Source organism: Eriocheir sinensis, unplaced genomic scaffold (genome assembly GCF_024679095.1).
Source record: "Eriocheir sinensis breed Jianghai 21 unplaced genomic scaffold, ASM2467909v1 Scaffold147, whole genome shotgun sequence".
NCBI lineage: Eukaryota > Metazoa > Arthropoda > Malacostraca > Decapoda > Varunidae > Eriocheir > Eriocheir sinensis.
In genome coordinates, this window is record NW_026110817.1 from 393,423 (window position 1) to 414,726 (window position 21,304).

Below are 21,304 nucleotides of genomic sequence, written 5' to 3' on the forward strand. Positions count from 1 at the left end.
GGTCGATCTCTTGGCACAACCCCACCATGGTCCCTTGTTTTATTTTCTTTGGGCTGAAGGAGACATTGGCCACGACGACAGGCACTTCCGCTGCAGCAGGGTCTACCAAAGTACTGCCTACAATCACCCCGTTTTCTACCGGACATCGACTTCCACTCTCTACCACACACAGGCTAGCCGGGGGGGGCACCCGTAATTTGACAGGGTAACAGCATCTCCGACCTCGCAGGGATAATGGTGGTGCGCTTGACCGTCACTGGCAGGTCTTCCTTGTTCACAGTCGTCAGTGGCACCCTCCTTCCTCCTACAGTCAGCTGCTTAGCGCGAAAGTCCAGCTCGCACCTATGGGAGACAAGATAATCCATACCTAGGATGCAGGGGTCGTCCATGTCAGCCACGTACACAGAGAGGGACTCTTCCTTTCCTCCGAGCTCAAACTTCACGTCCACTGGGCCTCTGAGCTCTGCATAGTGTCCAGTGACTCCGCACAGTCGATGCGACGTCTTAGGAAGCCGACGATGACTCACCACGTCAGGCCGCACCAATGTGCGTTCCGAGCCTGTGTCGACGACCACAGGCCACAACACTCCGTCAACCTTGCCCTCCACTTGGCAGCTCGTCATGGTGGTTCTCCTGCACATTGATATCTTCGGGGCATGTACAGGACAGACTGGTCGTTGCCCCCGTGAACCAGTCCTCCTTAGTTTCCCGAGTGGTAGTCCCTCGCCGCGGGCACAGTTTTCTGACACTCCTTCTTCCAGTGCCCCTTTTCTCCACAGGTCCAGCACTTGGGTCCTTCTCTGGGCTTCTTCTTAGCGCCACCTTCATATTCCTTCTTCCTCTTATAGCATTCGTTCTCCTTGTGCCCAACCTTCTCGCAGTACCAGCACGTTCCTTGGAACCTGTCTGTGTCGCTGACAGCGCCCTTTCGTGCCTTAAAGCCAGAAGTCGAGTCGTCCCTGAAGCTTGACAAGCTAGACCTAACAAAGGACTCAAACTCCATGGCACGTGCCAGAGCTTCCTGCATTGATGTTGGCTTAGCTTGGTTCATTTGTATCTTCAGCTGAGGGCTGTCCAGGGCATCGATGAATTGATCACGCAGCAAAACCGTCAGCAGGTCAGGGGTGGCACCTGGGTATGCCTTGTGCGCCATGCTCTCAAGGTCCTGAGCGAGTTCCTGAAGAGACTCGCCGCGCCTCCTGTTGCGGGTTCTGAACCTAACCCTGAAGAGCTCGTTCTGGTGCTTGGTCCCATATCGTTGCTCCAGCGCCTGTGCCAGCCCGCTGTAGCTGCCCTTTGTCGCATTGTCGAGCTGAGCAAGGACCTCCAGCGCCGCCCCTTTGAGGCTAGTGGCCAGCTGTACCGCGCACTCTTGGTCATCCCATCCGTTCCGAGCTGCCAACAGCTCAAACTGAGCGCGGTAAGCCTCCCAGGAGACCTTGCCATCAAACTCCTGAGGCTTCTTTCTAACAGGCGAACCCAGCAGACTCATGGGGCTGGCGGAACTTCTTGCGGGGATAAACTCAGGCGAAACAGGGCTCAAACTACCCCGGACTTGCGTAGGAGAAGCATCTTGGGTACAACTAGCCCCTGCAGGCACTGACTGTCCGTTTCCAGCCAAGCAGTCTTCAAGGGCCTTCACTCTGTCACTTACATCACAAACTGCCTGTTCAGTATGGTTCACCTTTCCCTGCACTTCTAATATTTCTTTGTGTGTCGTCTCTCGTACCACCTCCATCTCTTGTTGAAGATTTGTGTGTTCTTTCTCCACTTCTATCAGGCGTTGTCCCAAGTTCGTGGTCACATCAGTCATATCTCTTCGCACTGATTCACTTCCATCTTGTACCGCTTTTAGCTGTAGCTGTAATCCTGTGAAGCGATCTTCTAGCTGTTCTTTGAGTTCTTGGAGTGTTCCTTCTTGTTGATGCTGTGCTCTTTCTTGTTGTTCTTTGAGTTCTTGGTGTGCTTTTTCTTGTTGTTCTTTGAGTTCTTGGAGTGTTCCTTCTTGTTGTTCTTTGAGTTCTTGGTGTGCTTTTTCTTGTTGTTCTTTGAGTTCCTGGAGTGCTCTTTCTTGTTGTTGCTGTGCTCTTTCTTGTTTCTCCCCCTGTAGTCTCAAGGCTTCCAAAAGTTCAGTCAACATGTCGTCCCTCTGGGCAGCTTGGGAACGCGTCTCCATGGCGAAAAACAAATGGCTACACTCCTGACGCCAATGTTATGCCGGACGTATTACTTGGGTTCCGTGTCGCCGTCAGGAGACTCCGTGGGAGGGAGATATGTAAACACTTTGCACAGCTTCTGTAGTTTAATATTCTTCCTTAGTAGTACACTTCACTCTGATTCTTCACTTACCACTAGCTTACTGTTAAGCCGGACGTGTTACTTGGGTTCCGTGTCGCCGTCAGGAGACTCCGTGGGAGGGAGATATGTAAACACTTCGCACAGCTTCTGTAGTTTAATATTCTTCCTTAGTAGTACACTTCACTTTGACTCTTTACTTACCACTAGCTTACTATGACTGGGACTGGGACTCTCTCGCCCTCTTTTCCTATATATATCCAGAACAGTACAGTCTAGAATGTTACAGTATATTTTAGATCATACAAGAACATGTAGCAAAAATATATGCGAGTTGGCAACACTTCCCGCCTGGCGCCTGGCCGCGCCCCGCGGGGCGCGGACGGCTCGCCTTACTCCCCGCCCCCTTGCTCGTTTCTCCGGGAGCCTTCTAGAGGCCTATGGTCGCCGGGGGAAGCTTCCAGCACAACACTATCCCCCCCTCTTAATTGTGATCGTCCCGATCACACACTTAACTATATACAAACGTAAGAGAATTAATCAAAAACATAATAATCGTCGTATCGCTGTGGACGCCTGCGTTGTCTCTGTCTTCTGCTCGGTGCCTCCTGCACGTCTGTCTCCTGGTGCGCCTCGTCGTCGTCCGCTTCTTGGGGTGTCCCTGGAACATCTGCCGAAGCCGGGAGGTTATCTCCCTCGGCTGAAAGGTCCAGAAGGCTTATGTCGTCGTCGACCTCCTCTCGGTCCTGGACGTCCCTTGCGTTTTCGTCGGCTGCTGGGTGTCTGTAGTTGTTCCAGGTGTAGTTTCCCGGACCGTGGTACCTCCATAGGCGGTTGACGTTGACAACTTTCGGCTTGGTCTTTTCCGTTCTCCGGATTCGGTAAGTCACGTCGGAGAGGCGTTCTAGCACAGTGTAAGGGCCTTCCCAGGGGCTCTGTAACTTCGGAGATTGTCCTTTCTTCCTCTGCGGGTTGTAAAGCCAGACTCGGTCTCCTTCCTTGAAGTCAACGTGGCTTGCCCTCATATTGTAACCGCGCTTCATGGCCTCCCCGGAGAACTTCAAGGCACCTCGGACTTGATGGTGCACCTCTTCCAGCCGTTCCTCTAGTTGACGGGCAAAACTGGAGGCGTCCCTTGGAAGGCTTTCCCCAGGAGGCCTTCCTGTCAGTAGGTCCACCGGCAATCGCAGCTCACGTCCAAACATCAGCTTTGCCGGTGAATACCCTGTAGTCTCGTGGGCGGCAGACCTGTAGGCCATGAGAAGCGCAGGCAGCTTCTGATCCCATGAAGACTGATCATTGTTGCACTGATTGGCCAACTCCTGGCCCAACGTCCAATTAAACCTCTCCACCATTCCATCTGAGTGTGGGTGCAGAGGGGTGGTCCGGGTCTTCTTGATACCCAGGAACTTGCAGCACTCAGCAAGGACTGTTGACTCAAAATTCCTTCCCTGGTCGGAATGGAGCTCGTTAGGCATACCGAAGCGACAGAAGAACTCCTCCACCAAAACCTTGGCGATGGTAGTGGCTTCCTGGTCAGGGATGGCGTAGGCTTCCGGCCACTTGGTGAAGTAATCCATTGTGACGCAGATGTACCTATTTCCGTTCGTCGTCAGAGGCAAGGGTCCTGCTATATCCACTGCCACCCGTTCCATGGGGCCTCCAACCTGGTATAGTTGCAATGGGGCACGGTGACGCTTCTTGGGGCCCTTCTTTGCACAGCACACCTCACACGCGTGACACCATTCTTCCACGTCCTTCCTCATGCCAACCCAATAGAACCTTTGGCGCAGGCGACTCAGTGTCTTCTTTACCCCAAGGTGTCCGCTGGTGATGCTGTCGTGCATTTCTTTCAAGACGCCTTCCCGGGACTTCACAGGTAGCACCGTGGACCAGTAGTGGTCAAGACTATCATGAGAGACCCAGCGTCGCTGCAACACCCCGTTGTCCATCCGAAGAGTGTCCCACTGAGTCCAGTAATTCTTGGTGGTAGGGCTTTCTCTCGAGATTACTTCCCACCCAGGTCGCGTTGACGATTGACTCAGCCACTCCATAATTGGTCTCAAATCTCGTTCCTCCCGCTGCAGTTTTCCCAAGTCTTCCCATGGAGTAATGAACTCCTCGAAAGAATGAGAAGGTGCGGGGGAATGGGGAGCGAAGGAAAAGGAAAAGGGTCAACAGGACGACCCTGTGGCTGCTATGGGGAGCGCCATGTGACACGTCTTGACCCCGTGAGGGTCAGGAGAGGTGTGTTGCCAACGATCAGGTTAGCGATGGTACGCTAGGTTAGCGATGGTACGCTTAGTTAGTCATTAGCCCATGCATGTGAGACCAGTCCACCACGCGTGTTTTTTTTTTTTTTTTTTTTTTTTTTTTTTTAAACACGCACCTTTACCTAATACTATACCCGGCCCAAACGTTCACAAAAGCTTTTGGGTAAAGGTGCGTGTTCTAAAAAAAAATAGTAATAACCACGCATGGTGGACCTGGTCTCACATGCGTAGGCTAATGGCTAACTAAGCGTACCACAGCTAACCTAGCGTACCATTACTAACCGGATCGTTGGCAACACTGCTCACCTCCCCGCCGACGACGACACCAACACAGTGCGCGTATGTATAATATGCCTTTTCACTACCTTTACCACTTTTTCATTACTTCTAATTTTTTCCACCTTCATATTATGGTTAAGGGACATGTATTTCGTCCCTTAAGTACAATATAGAGGCGTAATATCGTATTTTGGAGGCGCGGAGTGATTTTCAATAATTACCGGCACAAGAGCTAAATACAGGTTTGGGAACCTAGAGACAAACTGGGTGAAGAGCGAGAGACGAGTGAGGCAGGGTTACATCCTGTCACCAACATTATTTAGCCTGTATACAGAGGAGCTGGCAGTTAGGATGAGAAGAATGAATGCAGGAGTGAAAGTTGGAGAGGACAAGTTGTGTGTGTTGTATGCGGACGATGTTGTGATTTTGAGTGACTGCGGGAGACTTACAAAGAATGGTAGATGTGGTAGGGGGCTATGGAAGAGATTTTGATGTTAGATTTAGTAGTGAGAAGAGCAAGATTATGATAGTCAATAGGTCAGAGGATGAGAGAGAAACAACTTGGAGACTGGAAGGGGATGAGTTGGAACAGACTGAAGAATACAAATATCTAGGGGTGAGGATGGAGGTAAATGGATGCAACAGGGCCAAGAATGTAAAGATAAGTATGACAAACCAGTGGGTAGGCCGTTTGGGGAGTACAGCGAGGATGAGAGCGAGCAATATAAATTCAGATTCAACAGGGACATATGCAAAAATTGGTTTTCAGGGTGGTGGATGAGTGTAGGCTTAGCAGTCACGTGGTGAGTGCCAATACAATTGTCACATTCAAAAATAGATTAGAAAAATTCATGGACAGCGATATTAGGTGGGGTTAGATACACGGGAGCTTAGATTCAAAGGAGCTGCCTTGTACAGGCCTACCGGCCTCTTGCAGACTCCTACGTTCTTATGTTCTTATGACTCCGTGGGATTCCTGCGAGGACTATTGGTTTGCTGACTAGACAGAGTTTTGGACCTCTGAGTCATTGTGGAGCATCCATTGGCAATACCAGTGTCATTGACCTGTTATCATCTGTCTTTGTCTATATGTTTATCTATATATATATATATATATATATATATATATATATATATATATATATATATATATATATATATATATATATATATATATATATATATATATATATATATATATATATATATATATATATATATATAGCTACTTCTATTACGGTACTACTACTTCGCGTTACTACTATCATGCTACTACTACTCTACTACTACTACTACTACTACTGCTGCTGCTGCTGTTTCTGTTACTATGCTGCTGTTAGTTTATTCCTGCTCTAATCAGACTAAAGCAAACACGCACATCAAATTATCAAGTCTCTGTCTCTCTCTCTCAGCTTGACAACAGTAACCTACTAATAGGCCAGAAAGTCTACTAATACTTTGCCAATAGATATATAGATATATAATCAATAGTTAATGGATAGTCTGATAGTGGGGTAGCCAAGTGCTTTAGCATAGAGGACAGACGCATGATATTAAACAGGAGGGAAAAAATACATTGCCATTGGGCCGAGTCACAGTCAGCTGATAAGGTGTTCGGAGTTGTTTTTTTGACTTGGCTTTGCAATATTTGAATTTGTATGATAACAAGCACTATTTTCTACAAAGTTAAGAGTAGAGTTTCAATGTTAGGCATAGTTTAAATACATATAGATATAGTTCTAATTTCTGTACGGTCGTTGAGTATATAAAGAAATCAGTAGAAGTCAAAAAGGCAGAGATTGAGATAAAAAGCATGGTCTTGGTTATGAATAATACTTGTGTTCGAGTTATCCTTTTGACTCTAGCTTTGGAACAATAGTAGAAGTAAAATTAAGTATATATGTTTAACATTGCATGTATAGACTAAAAAAAACTAAAATTATGTACAAAACGTAAATAAAGTACTTCTGAAAATGGAAATATACGGAGGTTTAGCTTAAATATGATACGAAGCCAGGCAAACGGCGTTAGAACCTGGCCAAGAGTGAGAGGGAGGGTAAACAAGAAGCTGAGGACGGTCATATTTGTGTTCTTTTCTGCCCTTATTAACCTTTCCTGGACTCGTGGCGGCCATGGTGTTATTGTTTCTCTGGTTTTAGCTCTACTGTGAGGTTAAAGAGGCGTGAACAAGACTTAAAGGTGAGTTATGGAGTGTGGAGAGTTTGGTGGGTGTTGCTAAGAAGGGTGTGTGTTTGTTTTGATTTGCTTTCTCAATGTTTTCGTTTTACCTTTCTTTCTATCTTTGAATTCACTTCCTTTTCCTCTTCTATTTCTTAATCTTGTTCTTGTTGTTTTGTTTGTTTTTTCAGATAATGTTCACGAGAGGGCAGCCTCCTTCGGTGAAGTTGCTTAAGATTCGTTTTAGTACCGTGCCAGTATTTCATTACCTACCTTATGAAACATCACTAGCTCTTCATATATCTTTTCTACAAACGTTCAACAATCATGGAAATGCTTTCAAAAGCCAATTCAAGGACTATTTATTGTTGAAAATAGGGGATAATATTCACGAAAGCGCAGCCTCCCCTGGCGGCGGCTGCAGCGGCGGTGCAGCCGGTGTTGCGAGAAATACCTCCTCGCAGAAATAAGTCGCATATACATGTGGGGGGGGGGTCCAGGGGGGGCGGTTAGAAGGGGGGGTTGACGGGGACGAAGCCCCCTCGTTAGCAGGTCATAAAGTTTGGTTGGAGTAGTTTAAATATGTTCCCCCATCCTAAACCCTCCGTGAGTTATTTTGTGGCCGCGGCAGCGGCACCGTCGCCGCTGCCGCCGACAAAGGACACTACACTTTCGTGAATATTATCCCCTATTTTCATCAATAAATAGTCCTTGAATAGGATGTTGGAACCGTTTCCATGATTGTTGAACGTTTGTAGAAAAGATATACGAAGAGCTAGTGATGTTTCATAAGGTAGGTAATGAAATACTGGCACGGTACTAAAACGAATCTTTACCGTGAAGTTAATATTTACAAGATAGATTCTTTTCTGGTCCCTGAATGCAGTGCAGGAACAAGTGACTTACGGAAAATGGAAGGGGGTGAGGGGGGTGAAGCCCCATTATATTTATTCCAGAATATGAAGTATTTTGTGTCCATACAACACACTGCTGTATTGTTCTTCCGTTGCAAATGGAAGGGGGGTTGAGGGGGGCCAACCCTCCCTGTTAGGTAGGTTATGTAAAGGGTAATTGTTGAGAGTCGCTCTGCGGATCAAAAATACGATATTAAGGGACTAAATAAATGTCCCTTAACCATTATATGAAGACAGAAGTACTTACAAGTAAAGAAAAAGGCCGAATTAATCCCCTTCCCCCAACGATCTTGGGGGACCCGCAGGAAGTCGGGGTTTTTGGGTGGGGGGAGCATATTTACACTACTCCAACCGAACTTCATGACGTGACAGCTAACGGGGGGGGCTTCACTCCCCTCAACCCCCGTGCTAACCAAGGGGGGCTGTGCCCCGCCTGGACCCCCCCCTTACCGTTACCTTTACTGGACAGAATGTCTACCAGGTCTGTCCGCCATTTCTCCTCTTTAAATAGGGTACTGATGAGTGGCGACCAGGGCAGGGATAAGCCAAGAAACAGCTGACCACGACGCCTATTATACTCGTCGCACATATGAAACCAACATAAAAGCCTCTCAAACCAACTTTACTTGAACCCCAAAATCTTTTACATTTAATACTCGATTTTCCTTTGACACTCGATCCCTTAGCAAGAGAGAAGTTTCGTGCATTTATTGAGCATGTGCACTGTCGCCATCAACATGGCGATGGCCCACAGGGTAGCCATTGGTAGCTTTATTTACAAAATATATATTTTTGCTATAAGTACAGCACAGAAATGCTTCATTTCAGGTAGACAGCATCATTGCAATAACTGCTTTTACCCCATAATTTCCCTGGTCTTCATAACTCTCCCCACTACCAGGTGTTTTAATTTTGTTGAATGGGAGAGGAATATTATCTGTTATTCCTTATCATCACTTGTAAACACAGTATATGTTTGATGCGACGGTAAAACTAGAGTAACACAACAGTATGTGATAGCTTGGAAAGGCTAGTAATGCCGTGGGAGCAATATTGGAGGCGCGTAGTGATTTTCAATATTTACCATGTAAAGTTAGGTTTGGTTAGTTTAAATTTATTTGGCATGCAGTGTGGGGCAGCTGAAATACGCAGCGCAGGACGGGACATGGCGGCGACAATCCACTATGTGGGTTGGTGTTGTGAGAGATACCTCCTTACGGAAATAAGTCGCTCTATTGTTCAATACACATGCACACTGGGGGAAAACACAGCAGGAAAAACATTAATTTGCCTGGTTTTGTTCTAGTTTGTCCATGTGTGATCTTTGTGAGCAGTGAAATACAGAAACAGTAAGCAAGTTGAACCTCTCTGCCAGACATTTTGCGGCTGCAGTGGCGGGTGTACAGTAGACACTGAAAAGTCCATCATTTAGTGATTTCCAGAAAAAATACTATCTCCATAATAAACAGCATCATATTTTGTCCAAAAATAGCAGTCAGTGTCTCAAAATTAGTAGGCTTCCCTCTTGTGAATAGTCCTCATTTTTTCTTCTTAATTTTTTTTTGTGTGTGTTTCCTCTCTTGATTTCTCACTGTTTTTGTTTTTGACTTTTACTTCTACTTGCAAATTTACTTGTTTTTCCTCTTTTTTCACTTATTATTTTTGCTCTTCCTGTTCTTTTTCTTCTTTTGTTTGTTCTTTTTCCTCATTTTCGTGTGTGTGTGTGTGTGTGTGTGTGTGTGTGTGTGTGTGTGTGTGTGTGTGTATATGTGTGTGTGTGTGTGTGTGATTTGCTTTCTCATGTTTCCTTTTAAACTTCTACTTTTTGCAAATATACTTCTTATTCCTCTTCTCATACTTCTTAGTCTTATTTTTGTTCTTGTTTTACTTGCTCCTTATTTTAATTTTGGTGAGTGTGTGTATTTACCTATTTGTAGACCTATTTACCTATTTGTAGTCTACCGGGCCCGAGCTAAGCTCTAATAGTCCCGTCTCCATATCTACATTCATCCAGCCTTTCCTTCGTTTGTTGGACACTGCCCGCCTCCACCATCTCTTCCCGCAAGCTGTTCCATGTGTTAACACTATGATGTGGAAAACTATATTTTTAAAGTCACTCAAACAGGTTCCTTTATTAAGTTTCTTCCTATGTCCTCTCAGCCCCTGCATTCTCGCAGTTCAGAAGAAATCATCTCTATCCACCTCATCAAACTTATTTACCAACTTATACAGTGTGATCAGATCTCCTCTCTCCCTTCTTTGTTCCAGTGTTGTCAAGTCCATCTCCTTCAGTCTGTCTTCATACGTTATATTCGAGAGTTCTGGGACCATTTTAGTTGCAGTTCTCTGTATCCTTTCTAACTTTCTGATATCCTTCTTTTTGTGAGGTGACCATACAACTGCAGCATATTCAAGCTTTGGTCTTATCATTGTTGTTATTATTTTCTTCATTTCTTTGTACATAAAATGGAATGATACCCTTATATTTTGCATCATCCTGTAGGTTGTGTGTAAGCGTGTGTGTGCAGGTGTGTGGGGGGAGGGATCATCAACACACTGGGGCCTGATAAGTAGCTGGGGCATTAGCTGTGGTGGGTCATTTAGAAGAATTAATGCCGTACAAAAATCCAGATGGCTTGCTCCCCTAACCTCCCTTCTATTTTATCTGTCAAACCCCCTGCACCCCCCTTTTGCATCTAACCTCTATGCCTACAATAGCACAAAGGTAACCTAACCCAAGCAAATCAATGAATCAACCTCACATTACCTCCCTTAGCAGCAGGCAGTCCAGGAAATGTGTAGAAACAGACAGCCATAGAGGGAATAAACTTTACTGTGGCCAGGAATCAAACAGACCAGCAAGATCAGAGGAGATGACCCATGGAATAAAGGTGTCACGCCTTGAAGAGTGTCCTGAATTATCAACTTCACCCCTTGACTGCGGACTTCGTACAAGAAGACATCACCAAGCTACAGGAATGGAACAAAAAGTGGCTGCTACAATTCATTGAAGAAAAATGTAAAGTCCTGCACCTTGGGAGGGGAAATCCAGCATACCAATATCACTTGGGAAACACTCCACTATCCACCACAGAGGCAGAGAAGGACCTGGGAGTGTATGTTACCAGGCTACCAGTGAAGGCAAAATCCAGCACACTAATACCACATGGGAAACACTCCACTATCCACCACAGAGGCAGAGAAAGACCTGGGAGTGTATGTTACCAGACTACCAGTCAAGGCAAAATCCACCATACCAATCAATACCACATGGGAAACACTCCACTATCCACCACAGAGACAGAGAAATACCTGGGAGTGTATGTTACCAGGCTACCAGAGAAGGCAAAATCCAGCATACCAATCAATACCACATGGGAAGCACTCCACTATCCACCACAGAGAAAGACCGGGGACTATATGTTAGAGTAAGGTGGGGTAAGTTGCCCCCCTTAAGGGAGATTGCCTGTTGTAGCCACATTTTTTGCAATAGAATTTTGAAAAAAAGTTCTGTTGAAAGCTTAGGCTAAGGCCTATCTATGATATATATTATATCCACTCATTATGATTTTGACTTTATTATAATGACAATTTAAAAAAAAATATAAAAGGGGGCTTCTTACTCCGCATGTGGGGTAAGAAGCCCACCGTGTAGGCCTTTTACCCCACTCTGGTTTACAATAATAAAACTCACAGAAACATAAGGAAAATATTTTTTCACATTATAAAAATATAAAATATATTCCCTTTTTGAAAACTATACCCTATAAATCTCTCGATGTGAAATATAGGAACACAGTCAAATTTGTGTCTCCTAATGAATAGAATGTAAAACTAAACAATTAATTAATTTTCTAAAAGGTATCCCCTTCTTAGAGACTAGTAATATTAGACTAGCTTCCCTTTCTTCTGAATTTTTGTAACAAAAGGAACATCTCCTTTCATGAAAAATATATGGAACTAAATGTTCAATTAATTTGATAAAATATGTCCTTTCTGTTGAGTATTGATATATGAAACAGTTAAAAACACCAACTTCCTTATAGTCTCAAACTCAAAAGTGTTCACTTATGGATGCCTTTCAAAAACTTAAACATGCAGAATGCACAACTGGAGTAGGCCTAGATCTGTATGTATGTCAAAACTGCGAGTCTGATTAGACATTACAGTATTGCTATTTTTTTTATTTTTAGCAATACTGTAATGCCTAATCAGACTTGCAGTTTTGACTTACATACATATCTAGGCCTACTCCAGTTGTGCATTCTTCATGTGACCAATTTCTACAACCCCGACATTGGACCCATTTTTCTGAAAGTCTGCTATTAGCAAATGGTTCCCCACACACCAAACAAGGCCATTCATCCTCATCAGACGAAGCTGGAGATGGAGTTTTTTTCTTTGTTGCTGATAATGGGGTAAAAGGCCCACATGTGGGGTAAAAGGCCTCCCTGTGGGCAACTTACCCCAAAGGCACAGGGGACTTCTTATCCTGACAACTCATATATACACAAAATGTCACCATCTTTCCTACAAGTAAGTAGGGAGAGTATAATCACATGCAATATGGTCTAGACATCTTAGAGCAAGTATCCATAGCCATCAGGCTAACTCTACAGTTCTTTGTCGTTAATTAGGTATCATTAAAATCACTGAAAACATACAAGAAATTAGTCAAAAAGAAGAAATGTCCCCTTGTGGCCAGAGCAACTGTCCATTATTTACTCCAGTAGTTCCTGTGAGCACAGAGAGTTGGCGTTGCCTACTTGATCATGTGACTGGTTGAGAAAAGAAAGAAAGACAAAACCAAGGGGGGGCCTTTCACCCCAGGGGGGCATCTTACCCCACCTTACCCTACAGTACCAGGCTACCAGTGAAGGCCAAATCTGTGCCAATCGCAGAAGACGGGTTAAAACATAGGTACGTGCAGGTAGGTTTTCATTACACACACCTTTGTTTTTCATCCTCACAGACTGACCCCAGACAAGCTCCAGAGAGTAAACTAACAGCCCCGCAGCCATGGCCATGAAGGAGGAGGCCCTGGAGCGTGTGTGCCGGCTCTCCCTGGCCCTCAAGCAGTCCGCCCACCTCCTCCTCCACCACCACCACCATCTCGCCCTTGGTAAGTTGACGGTGGGAGGAGGAAGGTTGTGTTGGGGGTGCGGCAGTGGTATGATCTGGTGATTGTTTATTTTGTTAGTTATTGGAGCAAAGAAACACAGTATTTTATTATTACCATCTTCCTTATTTTTTTTGTTTTCTTCCTCCATTTCCTCCTCTGTCTCCTATTTCTTCATTGTCTTCCCCCCCTCCTCCTCCTCCTCCTCCTCCCCATGTCATTCTTTTGTCTTCCTCCTCATTTGTTCTTTGCCTTCTTCCTCCTCCTCCTCCTCCTCTTCTAACTGTCGGTCTCTATTATTTTTATTCCCCTCTCGCCCTTGACCCTACCTTTTGTCCCCCTCCCCCCTCCACTCCACTCCACCCCAACACTCCAGTCACTCCGCCCTCCACCCCCAGACACACAAACACTAGCGGAGGTGCAGGAGGCCTTCTCGCTGATCCTGGAGATGGAGCGGCACACCCACTTCCACGTCCTGCCGCCCAACCACCGCCAGCACCCCGCCATCCCGCACCTCCAGATGACCTACGACCTCCTGCAGAAAGTGGCGGGACTCAGACTGTGGCCCAGGAGAGGTGAGAGCAGCATTTTTTTTTTTTTTTTTTTACAAAGGAGACGGCTCAAGGGCAACAAAATGAGTGAATAAAAAAATTTAAAAAAGCTCGCTAATCGCCGCTCCCATAATAGATAACAGTAAAGAATTGTCGTACTAAGCCTCCTATATCTGCCGATTTCCGACCCAAAAACTGCCTCCTTGACCCCAATAACTGCCTTCATATATAGTTAGCGTTAAAGTAGTTAATTATTGGTGTTTATTGGCAATATCTATGGCTGAGAAATCGGTAAATACGAGGCAGGCTCTGGGTACGATAGTTAGACAATGGTGGGGGAGGGGTGGGTGGGGATGGGGGGTATTATTGTAATGGCTGGGTCAGGGGGTACTATTGTAATGGTTGGGATGGGGGGTACTATTGTAATGGCTGGAGGTGGATGGTGATTGTAACCTAATGCAATATCCTATCAAAATCTTATCCAATCTAAAATAACCTAATCTAACCTTATATCATTTAATCTGAACTAATCTAACCTAACCTTATCAACTGAGATCAGCTTACCTAACCTAACTTAACCTAGCATTTCGATGAATCTATCCTCTAGACAAATTTTATCTAATGTAGCCCAGTCGAACCTAACCTGATATATGCTAAACTAATGTAGTGTGTGTTGTAAAGAATAATGAATGGTGTGTGTGTGTGTGTGTGTGTGTGTGTGTGTGTGTGTGTGTGTGTGTGTTGCTTTGATTTGGTTTCCCATTATTTCTTTTTAACATTTCTGCAAATTTACTTCTTTTTCCCATTTTTTTACTTCTTACCCTAGCCAAATCTTGTCTAACCTAACCTACCTGCACCTAATTTAACCTAACCTAACCTGACAACCTAATCTAATCTAACCTAACCTAACCTAACCTAACCTAACCTAACCTACCCTCACCTAATCTGTTAAAGTAAGGAGGGAGGGAAAGGGGGAGGAAGAGATGAGCAGAGAGGAAGAATGGGTAGAGAAGATAACAAAAGGGAAGGAACAAGAAGGGGGAAGGGAACAGAAGGAAGGGATGGAAAGAGTATAGGAAGTGGCAGGGAGGGAAGAAAGATAGGAAGGGGAAGAGAGATGAAAAGGAAAGGGAAGGGACAGGAAGAGATAGGAAGGAAGGGGTAACCTAACCTAACCTAACTTGACTTGACCTAACTTAACCTAACCTCTCACCCCCCCAGACCAGACCCAGCAGCAGCACCAGCAGGTCAGCCTGAGGTGTTTCCGCAGCCTGCACTCCCTGGAGGTGAGCGGCGTCCCCATCACCCGGCTCAGAGCACTCCAGGCCCTGCGGTCACAGCTGCGGCGCCTGGTGGTCACCCGCAGCCTCTCTGCCCTCACCCAGATCTTTGTGGAGTGTGGGGCTGACCAGGTGGGTGAAGGGAGAGGGGGGTATTTATTTATTTTTATTTATTTATATATATTTTTTTTACAGTGAAGGAAGTAACGCGAAGGAAAAAATAAACAGAAAAAAAAGGCCGCTGATTTATTTGTCGTTATTAGTTCTGTTTATTACTACCTTAGTTTGTATAGTTATTTTATTTGTTTACTTTATTATTTTATTTTTTTAAGTTGCGTTTGGACATGCATGTGTGCGTAAACTAACTGTGTGTGAATGCGTATGTCAGTGTGTGAGTGTGTGTTTGAAGATCTGTGTGTGTGTGTGTGTGTGTGTGTGTGTGTGTGTAATTCACCTCTTGGTATACTGCGGGTCTCTCGAGACAGCCAGCCGTTCCCCTACGGAAGGAGCTCGGAGGTCAGTGACCGATCTTTGGGTAGGACTGAGACCACTCACACACAACACACTGCGACAACGAGGTCACAACTCCTTGCCTGATGTTGTGTACCTACTCACTGCTGGGTGAACAGGGGCTACACGTGAAAGAAGATAAACCCAACTTATCTTCACCTGGACGGGGAATCGAACCCTGGTCCTTCTGGTTGTGAGGCAGACGCTCTAACCACTGAGCTACCGGGCCTGTGTGTGTGTGTGTGTGTGTGTGTGTGTGTGTGTGTGTGTGTGTGTGTGTGTGTGTGTAAACTAACTAACTAACTTACTGTGTGTGTGTGTGCATATGTCAGTGTGTGTGTATTTGTAGATCTGTGTACATATATAGCCTAATTCTTACCTGTGTGTGTGTGTGTGTGTGTGTATGATACCTATCTACCTTTTCTTATGCGCATTCTAACCCCCCCTTCCTTCCTCCCCTTTCTATCCCCCCTCAGGCAGGAGAGTTTGTGTGGGAGCACCTGCTTGAGGCCATCCTGTCCCACAACGCTCTGCAAGAAGGATGCCTTGACGACTCTCTCAAGCTGCTGCCCAACTTGAAGGTGAGAGAGAGAGAGAGAGAGTTTGTTTATTTTCTCAGATTGTTATTATTATTGTTGTTGTTATTGATTGATTACTAATATATTTTTTCTTTTCTCCTTTTTCTCTTCTTTTCCTCCCTCCTTCCTTCCTTCCTTCTTCCTCTCCTCCCTTTCTCCTTCCTTCCTATTTCTTTCTGTCCCTTCCCTCCTTTCCTTCCTATACCTTCCCTTCTCTTTGTCCTTTCTTTTCCTCCTTCCTTCCTTCCCTTCTTCCTCCATCCATCCCTTCCTTCCTCCTTTCCTCCCTTTCTCCTTCCTTCCTTTACCTTCCCTTTCTTTTTTTTTCCTCTGTTTTACCCTTCCTTCCTTTCTTCCTTCCTGTCCCATCCTTTCTTCTTCCCTACCCTTCCCATCCCTTCCTTCCTGTCTCTCCAATTCCCATCCTTTCTTCCTTCCCTGCCACTCCCTACCCTTCCCATCCCTTCCTTCCTTCCCTTCCCCCTTCTTCCTTTTGTAATCTTCTCTACTCCTTTCTCTCCACTCTTCCCTTTCTCCTTACTGTCAACACTTCTTCTTTTTCCTCCTCCTTCCTTTCCTTCCCTTCCTAACCCTTCATTCTCTTCCCTTCCCTATTTCTACCTTTCCTTTTTTCCTCTCTCTCTTTCTCTCCTCCCCTTCTGTTTCCCTTCCCTTTCCCTCCTCCTCTTCCTTCCTCCTCTTTCCTTTCCTTCCCTTCCTAACCCTTCATTCTCTTCCCTTCCTTATTCCTTCCTTTCCTTTTCTCCTCTGTCCTACCCTTCCCCTTCCCTCCCCCTTCCCTCCCTCTCCCATTCTCTTACTCCTTCTTCCCCCCCCCCCCCCCCCCCCACAGGTTCTCGACATCAGCCACTGCGGACTAACGGACGTGAGCCACCTGCGACACCTCCCCTCGTTAGCGTACCTGGACGTGAGCCACAACCACCTGGCGGCCCTCCCCCACCTCCCCCCCACCTCCTCCCCCGCCCTCCTGGTGCTGCTGGCCTCCCATAATGAACTGAAGGACCTCAAGGGTGAGTTAGGATGAGAGGGGGCAGAAGGGGTGGAGGGGGGAGGGAGATTTTTATTTATTTATTTTTTTTTTTTTTTGAGAGGGAAGGAAAGGGAGTAAGAGAAGAAGAAAGGTAGGGTAAGAAAGGAGGGAAGGAAGGGTAAGGGAAGGGAGGAGAAGGAAGAGTGTGTGTGTGTGTGTGTGTGTGTTCTGGGGTGAGTGGGAGAAGAGGAGGAGGAGGAAAGAGAGAGGGAGAAGAAGGGAGGGAGGGAGAAAGAGAGGGGTAAGGGAGGGGGAGGAAGAGACAGAGAGAGAGAGAGAGAGAGAGAGAGAGAGATTAGGTTATATATGTTTATCCATTTTTTCTTTCTTTTTTCTAATCCATATATGTAACTATCTATCCATATATGTATGTAACTGTCTATTTGCCTGTTTATCTGTTTATCTATCAGTCAAACCTCATATCTATCTATCTATCTAATTATTTCTGTCTCTATCACTTTATCTGTCTGTGTATCTATCACCTCTATTTATTAGCTAACAGTGTCTATCTATATCTATCCATCTATCTATCTATCTGTCTCTCAGGTCTGCAGGTCATGACAGGGCTGGAGGAGGTCAATCTCTCCCACAACTTCCTGGCGACCCGACCTGACCTGGTTGCCCTGGCTGCCCTGCCCCGCCTCAGGTCGCTCGCCCTGGCTGGCAACCCTGTGACCTGTGACCTGGCCTACCGCAGATCAACCGTCACCCTGCTGCATCCTGCCATTCATGTTGGAGAGGTAGGCTTGGGGGGAGGGGGAAGGGAGAGGGAAGAAGGGAAGGGAAAGGGAGGATTTGGGGAAAGGAAGGGAAGAGAAGGGAGGATTTGGGGAAAGGAAGGGAAGGGAAAGGAAAGGAAAGGAAGGGAGGGGAAGGGAGGATTTGGGGAAAGGAAGGGAAGGGAAGGGAAAGGAAAAGAAAGGAAAGGAAGGGAAGGGAAGGGAGGATTTGGGGAAAGAAAGGGAAGGAAAGGAAGGGAAGAGAAAGAAAGGGAAAGTAAGGGTAGGGAAGAGAGAGAGAGAGAGAGAGAGAGAGAGAGAGAGAGAGAGAGAGAGAGAGAGAGAGAGAGAGAGAGAGAGAGAGAGAGAGAGGCTGGGGGGGGAGGGGGAAGGGAAAGGGAGGATTTGGGGAAAGAAAGGGAAGGGAAGGGAAAGAAAGAGAAGGGAAGAGAAAGAAAGGGTAGAGAAGGGTGAGAGAGAGAGAGAGAGAGAGAGAGAGAGAGAGAGAGAGAGAGAGAGAGATTTTCTGTTCTAATCCATGCACTTTTTTCGCCCCATCCCTTCCTTTCCCGTCCCGTTCCTCCTTCCCTATTTCTTCCTTTCTCTTCTTCCCTTCCTTCTCTTCCTTTCCCTCTCATTTCTTCCCTTCCTCTCTCTCTCCTTCCTTTTCTCTCATCTTTTCCTCCTTTCCCTTCCCTTCCTTTCCTTTCTTCTCCTCCTTCCCTTCCTTTCCCTACCCTTCCTTTCCCTTCCCTTCCCTTCTCTTCCCTTCCTTTCCCTTCCCTTCCCTTCCCTTCCTCTCCCCATCCCATCGGCCCCCAACACACACACACACACACACACACACACACACACAGTTCATCCTAGACAGCCTGCCTCTCTCCCTACAAGAACAGATGTTGATAGGCAGCCTCTCCTCCCCGCCTGACCTCCCCACCACCCCATCTCCCCTCCCCATCACTCCCCTTCAGTCCGCCCCCTCCTTGCCCCCCCATCAACACCAAGGGAACGGCGAACAGCAGCAGCAGCAGGCTTCCTCGTCCCTCACCCACCAGGAGGTGCAGTGCAGGAGTGGGTGTGGTAAGTGATTTTCCTTTTGTTGATGTTTACTTGTGTTGATTGGTTCTTTTTTGGGGTCTTTGAAGTTGATTGATGATAAAAAATAATATTGATGTTTGTTGGGTTTGAAATTAATATTTAGATGGATTGTTAAAGGAATGATGTGTTTGTTTGTGTTTGTTTGAAGTTGACTTATTTGTTGTTATTATTATTATTTATTTTTATTTCATTAGAGTAGAAGTTTGATTAATATTTGGTTAGATAGATTCAGTTAATAGATCAATGAGATATATATATATATATATATATATATATATATATATATATATATATATATATATATATATATATATATATATATATATATATATATATATATACAATCGTCCCTCAAATAGTACGGGGGTTAGGGACCCAGGACCCCCGTACTATTCGAAAATCCGTATAAAATTAGTGTCCCCCCTAGAAACACTCCTGGGCACTCCTATGGAATCTAGCTCCCACCTGGCTCAGTTACCAGTTTTGCATTTTCTGCTGCAGTCACAGTGCATTGTTACCACGCTGGGGGGATCGAGGGGGGTGAAGCCCCCCCATTAGAGGTCAGGTTATTTAAAGTTCGGTTGCAGTAGTTTAAATGTGTCCCTTAACTACGTATATAAGAGGGAGGCGTAATGCCGTATTTTGGAGGCACGGAGTCAATCTCCACAATTACCATTTCGTATCTTATTTCAAGTATGATTTAGACAGCAATAGAGACTATGGTAGAGAGTAAGATAGAGTGTGAGTGTATGACAAGGTCCGCTCGTTGACAATGTGGAAGGGAGCGCTGCCAGGATGGGTCCGTTGCCCAGTGTGGTAACACTACGGCAGAAAATGCATAGCTGGCAACTTTGGCCAGCGAGTAGAAGCTGAGCCAGGTGGGACTCGGATTCAAGTGGTATGCTTTCCCTACCGCAACTTAACTCATACGAAAACGTAACTTCTCCTAAATTTGAATTCTTCTGCAAGGTGAACAGCTTTCTCGAACACTTTGGGGTGCTTACAGCAAGTGTTCTGGTTTGTCTCTTGGGTCCCACATTCATGTTATATGGTAATGGAGAAGCGTATTTTAGGCTGTGCACACATGGACTTAAGGAAAGCGCATACGTTTCAATCTGGTAAAACATTATTCCTGATGTGCACACACATGGACTGAGGAGATGCGCATGGGTGGCAGTCTGGGCCGATAATCCCATTCATTGAGGTAAAGCCGCCGAACTGTCATTTTTAGGGCCGGAAGATGAGGGATACACGGGTGAGAAAAGCCTGGCCGAACCCATTAAGGGGGAGCCTGACCTGACGACACCTGACACCTGGCAGGTTTCCACAATCTTGTGGCCCTAAAAATGACAGTTTGGTGGATTCACTTAATTGGGCTGATGTCGACTCCACCAATTCTACCTCCATGGGTAGAACAGTGTTGCCATTCACGTCATGGCTATTTGGTGCGATGAGCAGGAAATTTAAAAATCCTAAAAAAAAAATTGTGACAATCCGTATAAAACCGAAACCGTACTATGTGAGGGACGACTGTATATGTATGTGTATATCTATATCTATATCTATATCTATATCTAGGGTGATGTGTTCAAGACCCGGACAGTAAAGTGAATAATATTCATAAAAAAAAAAGTTATTGAGCTACAGGAGAGATTTTGTGCTTAAAAGAAAGCTTAACTAATTCCCCATCTTATGCTATGAGTTTCATATCTGTAGATATCATAGTATTGGTTTTACAGCCGTTTTTAAAATCCAGAATTCTCTGTCCGGGTCGAGACCGCGTGTTCACGACCCGGACGGGGTTGTGGTCTCAACCCGGACGGATGTTTTGGTCCACCAAAAACACACTTACACCAATGTTTTATATTTTTTCTTACTAAGAACATCCAGAACATGACACTGAAAGGTGGAATAAAACAATTGGTAGCAAAATATCAATGTAATAAAAAAATATATATGATAAAAAAAAAGGTAACTGAATTCCTTAAAACTACGCCTTTTTTCTTTCGTATGTTAATATATAGTATTAATATTGGTTTTAGGTTAAAATGAGAGTGATTGACAGAGTCATTTAAAAAAAAAAAAAAATCCTTCTTATACCTCCGTGTTCTCGACTCGGACATCACGTGCACACTGTCCGAGTCGAGACCACGCACATCATTTTTTTAAAAATTCGTAAAAAATATAAACAATTGGCCTAGGTTAAATATTTCAATTTGGAGAAGTAAACACTAATGGGGGGCACATATTAATGCTAAAAATAATTCACTTCCATCAATAAAACACAAAAATCACTCGATATTTAGCCGTGGCAAACACCCATTTCCAGCCTTTTCCATGGCTTTATCTCACATATGGTACATTATAGTTGTAAGAACTATGCAATCATTCACTTTTTAATTGGTTTTTCCAGTACACTTAATTTGCATGAATTGTCAAAAATTGTCCGAGTCGAGAAC

At 45.2% G+C, this 21,304-nt stretch overlaps 1 protein-coding gene across 1 annotated transcript in view; it reads left to right on the top strand.

The window, feature by feature from the left end:
* Positions 1-6,884: 6,884 nt before the first annotated feature.
* Positions 6,885-21,304, top strand: part of LOC126990161 (serine/threonine-protein kinase 11-interacting protein-like) — a 48,698-nt gene continuing 34,278 nt past the window's right edge. Inside the window, 8 exon segments of the mRNA XM_050848713.1 lie at positions 6,885-7,046; positions 12,912-13,061; positions 13,457-13,633; positions 14,831-15,021; positions 15,876-15,980; positions 16,831-17,008; positions 17,575-17,768; positions 18,605-18,827. Coding sequence (XP_050704670.1) covers positions 12,959-13,061; positions 13,457-13,633; positions 14,831-15,021; positions 15,876-15,980; positions 16,831-17,008; positions 17,575-17,768; positions 18,605-18,827 — 1,171 coding nt within the window. The 5' untranslated portion in view covers positions 6,885-7,046; positions 12,912-12,958.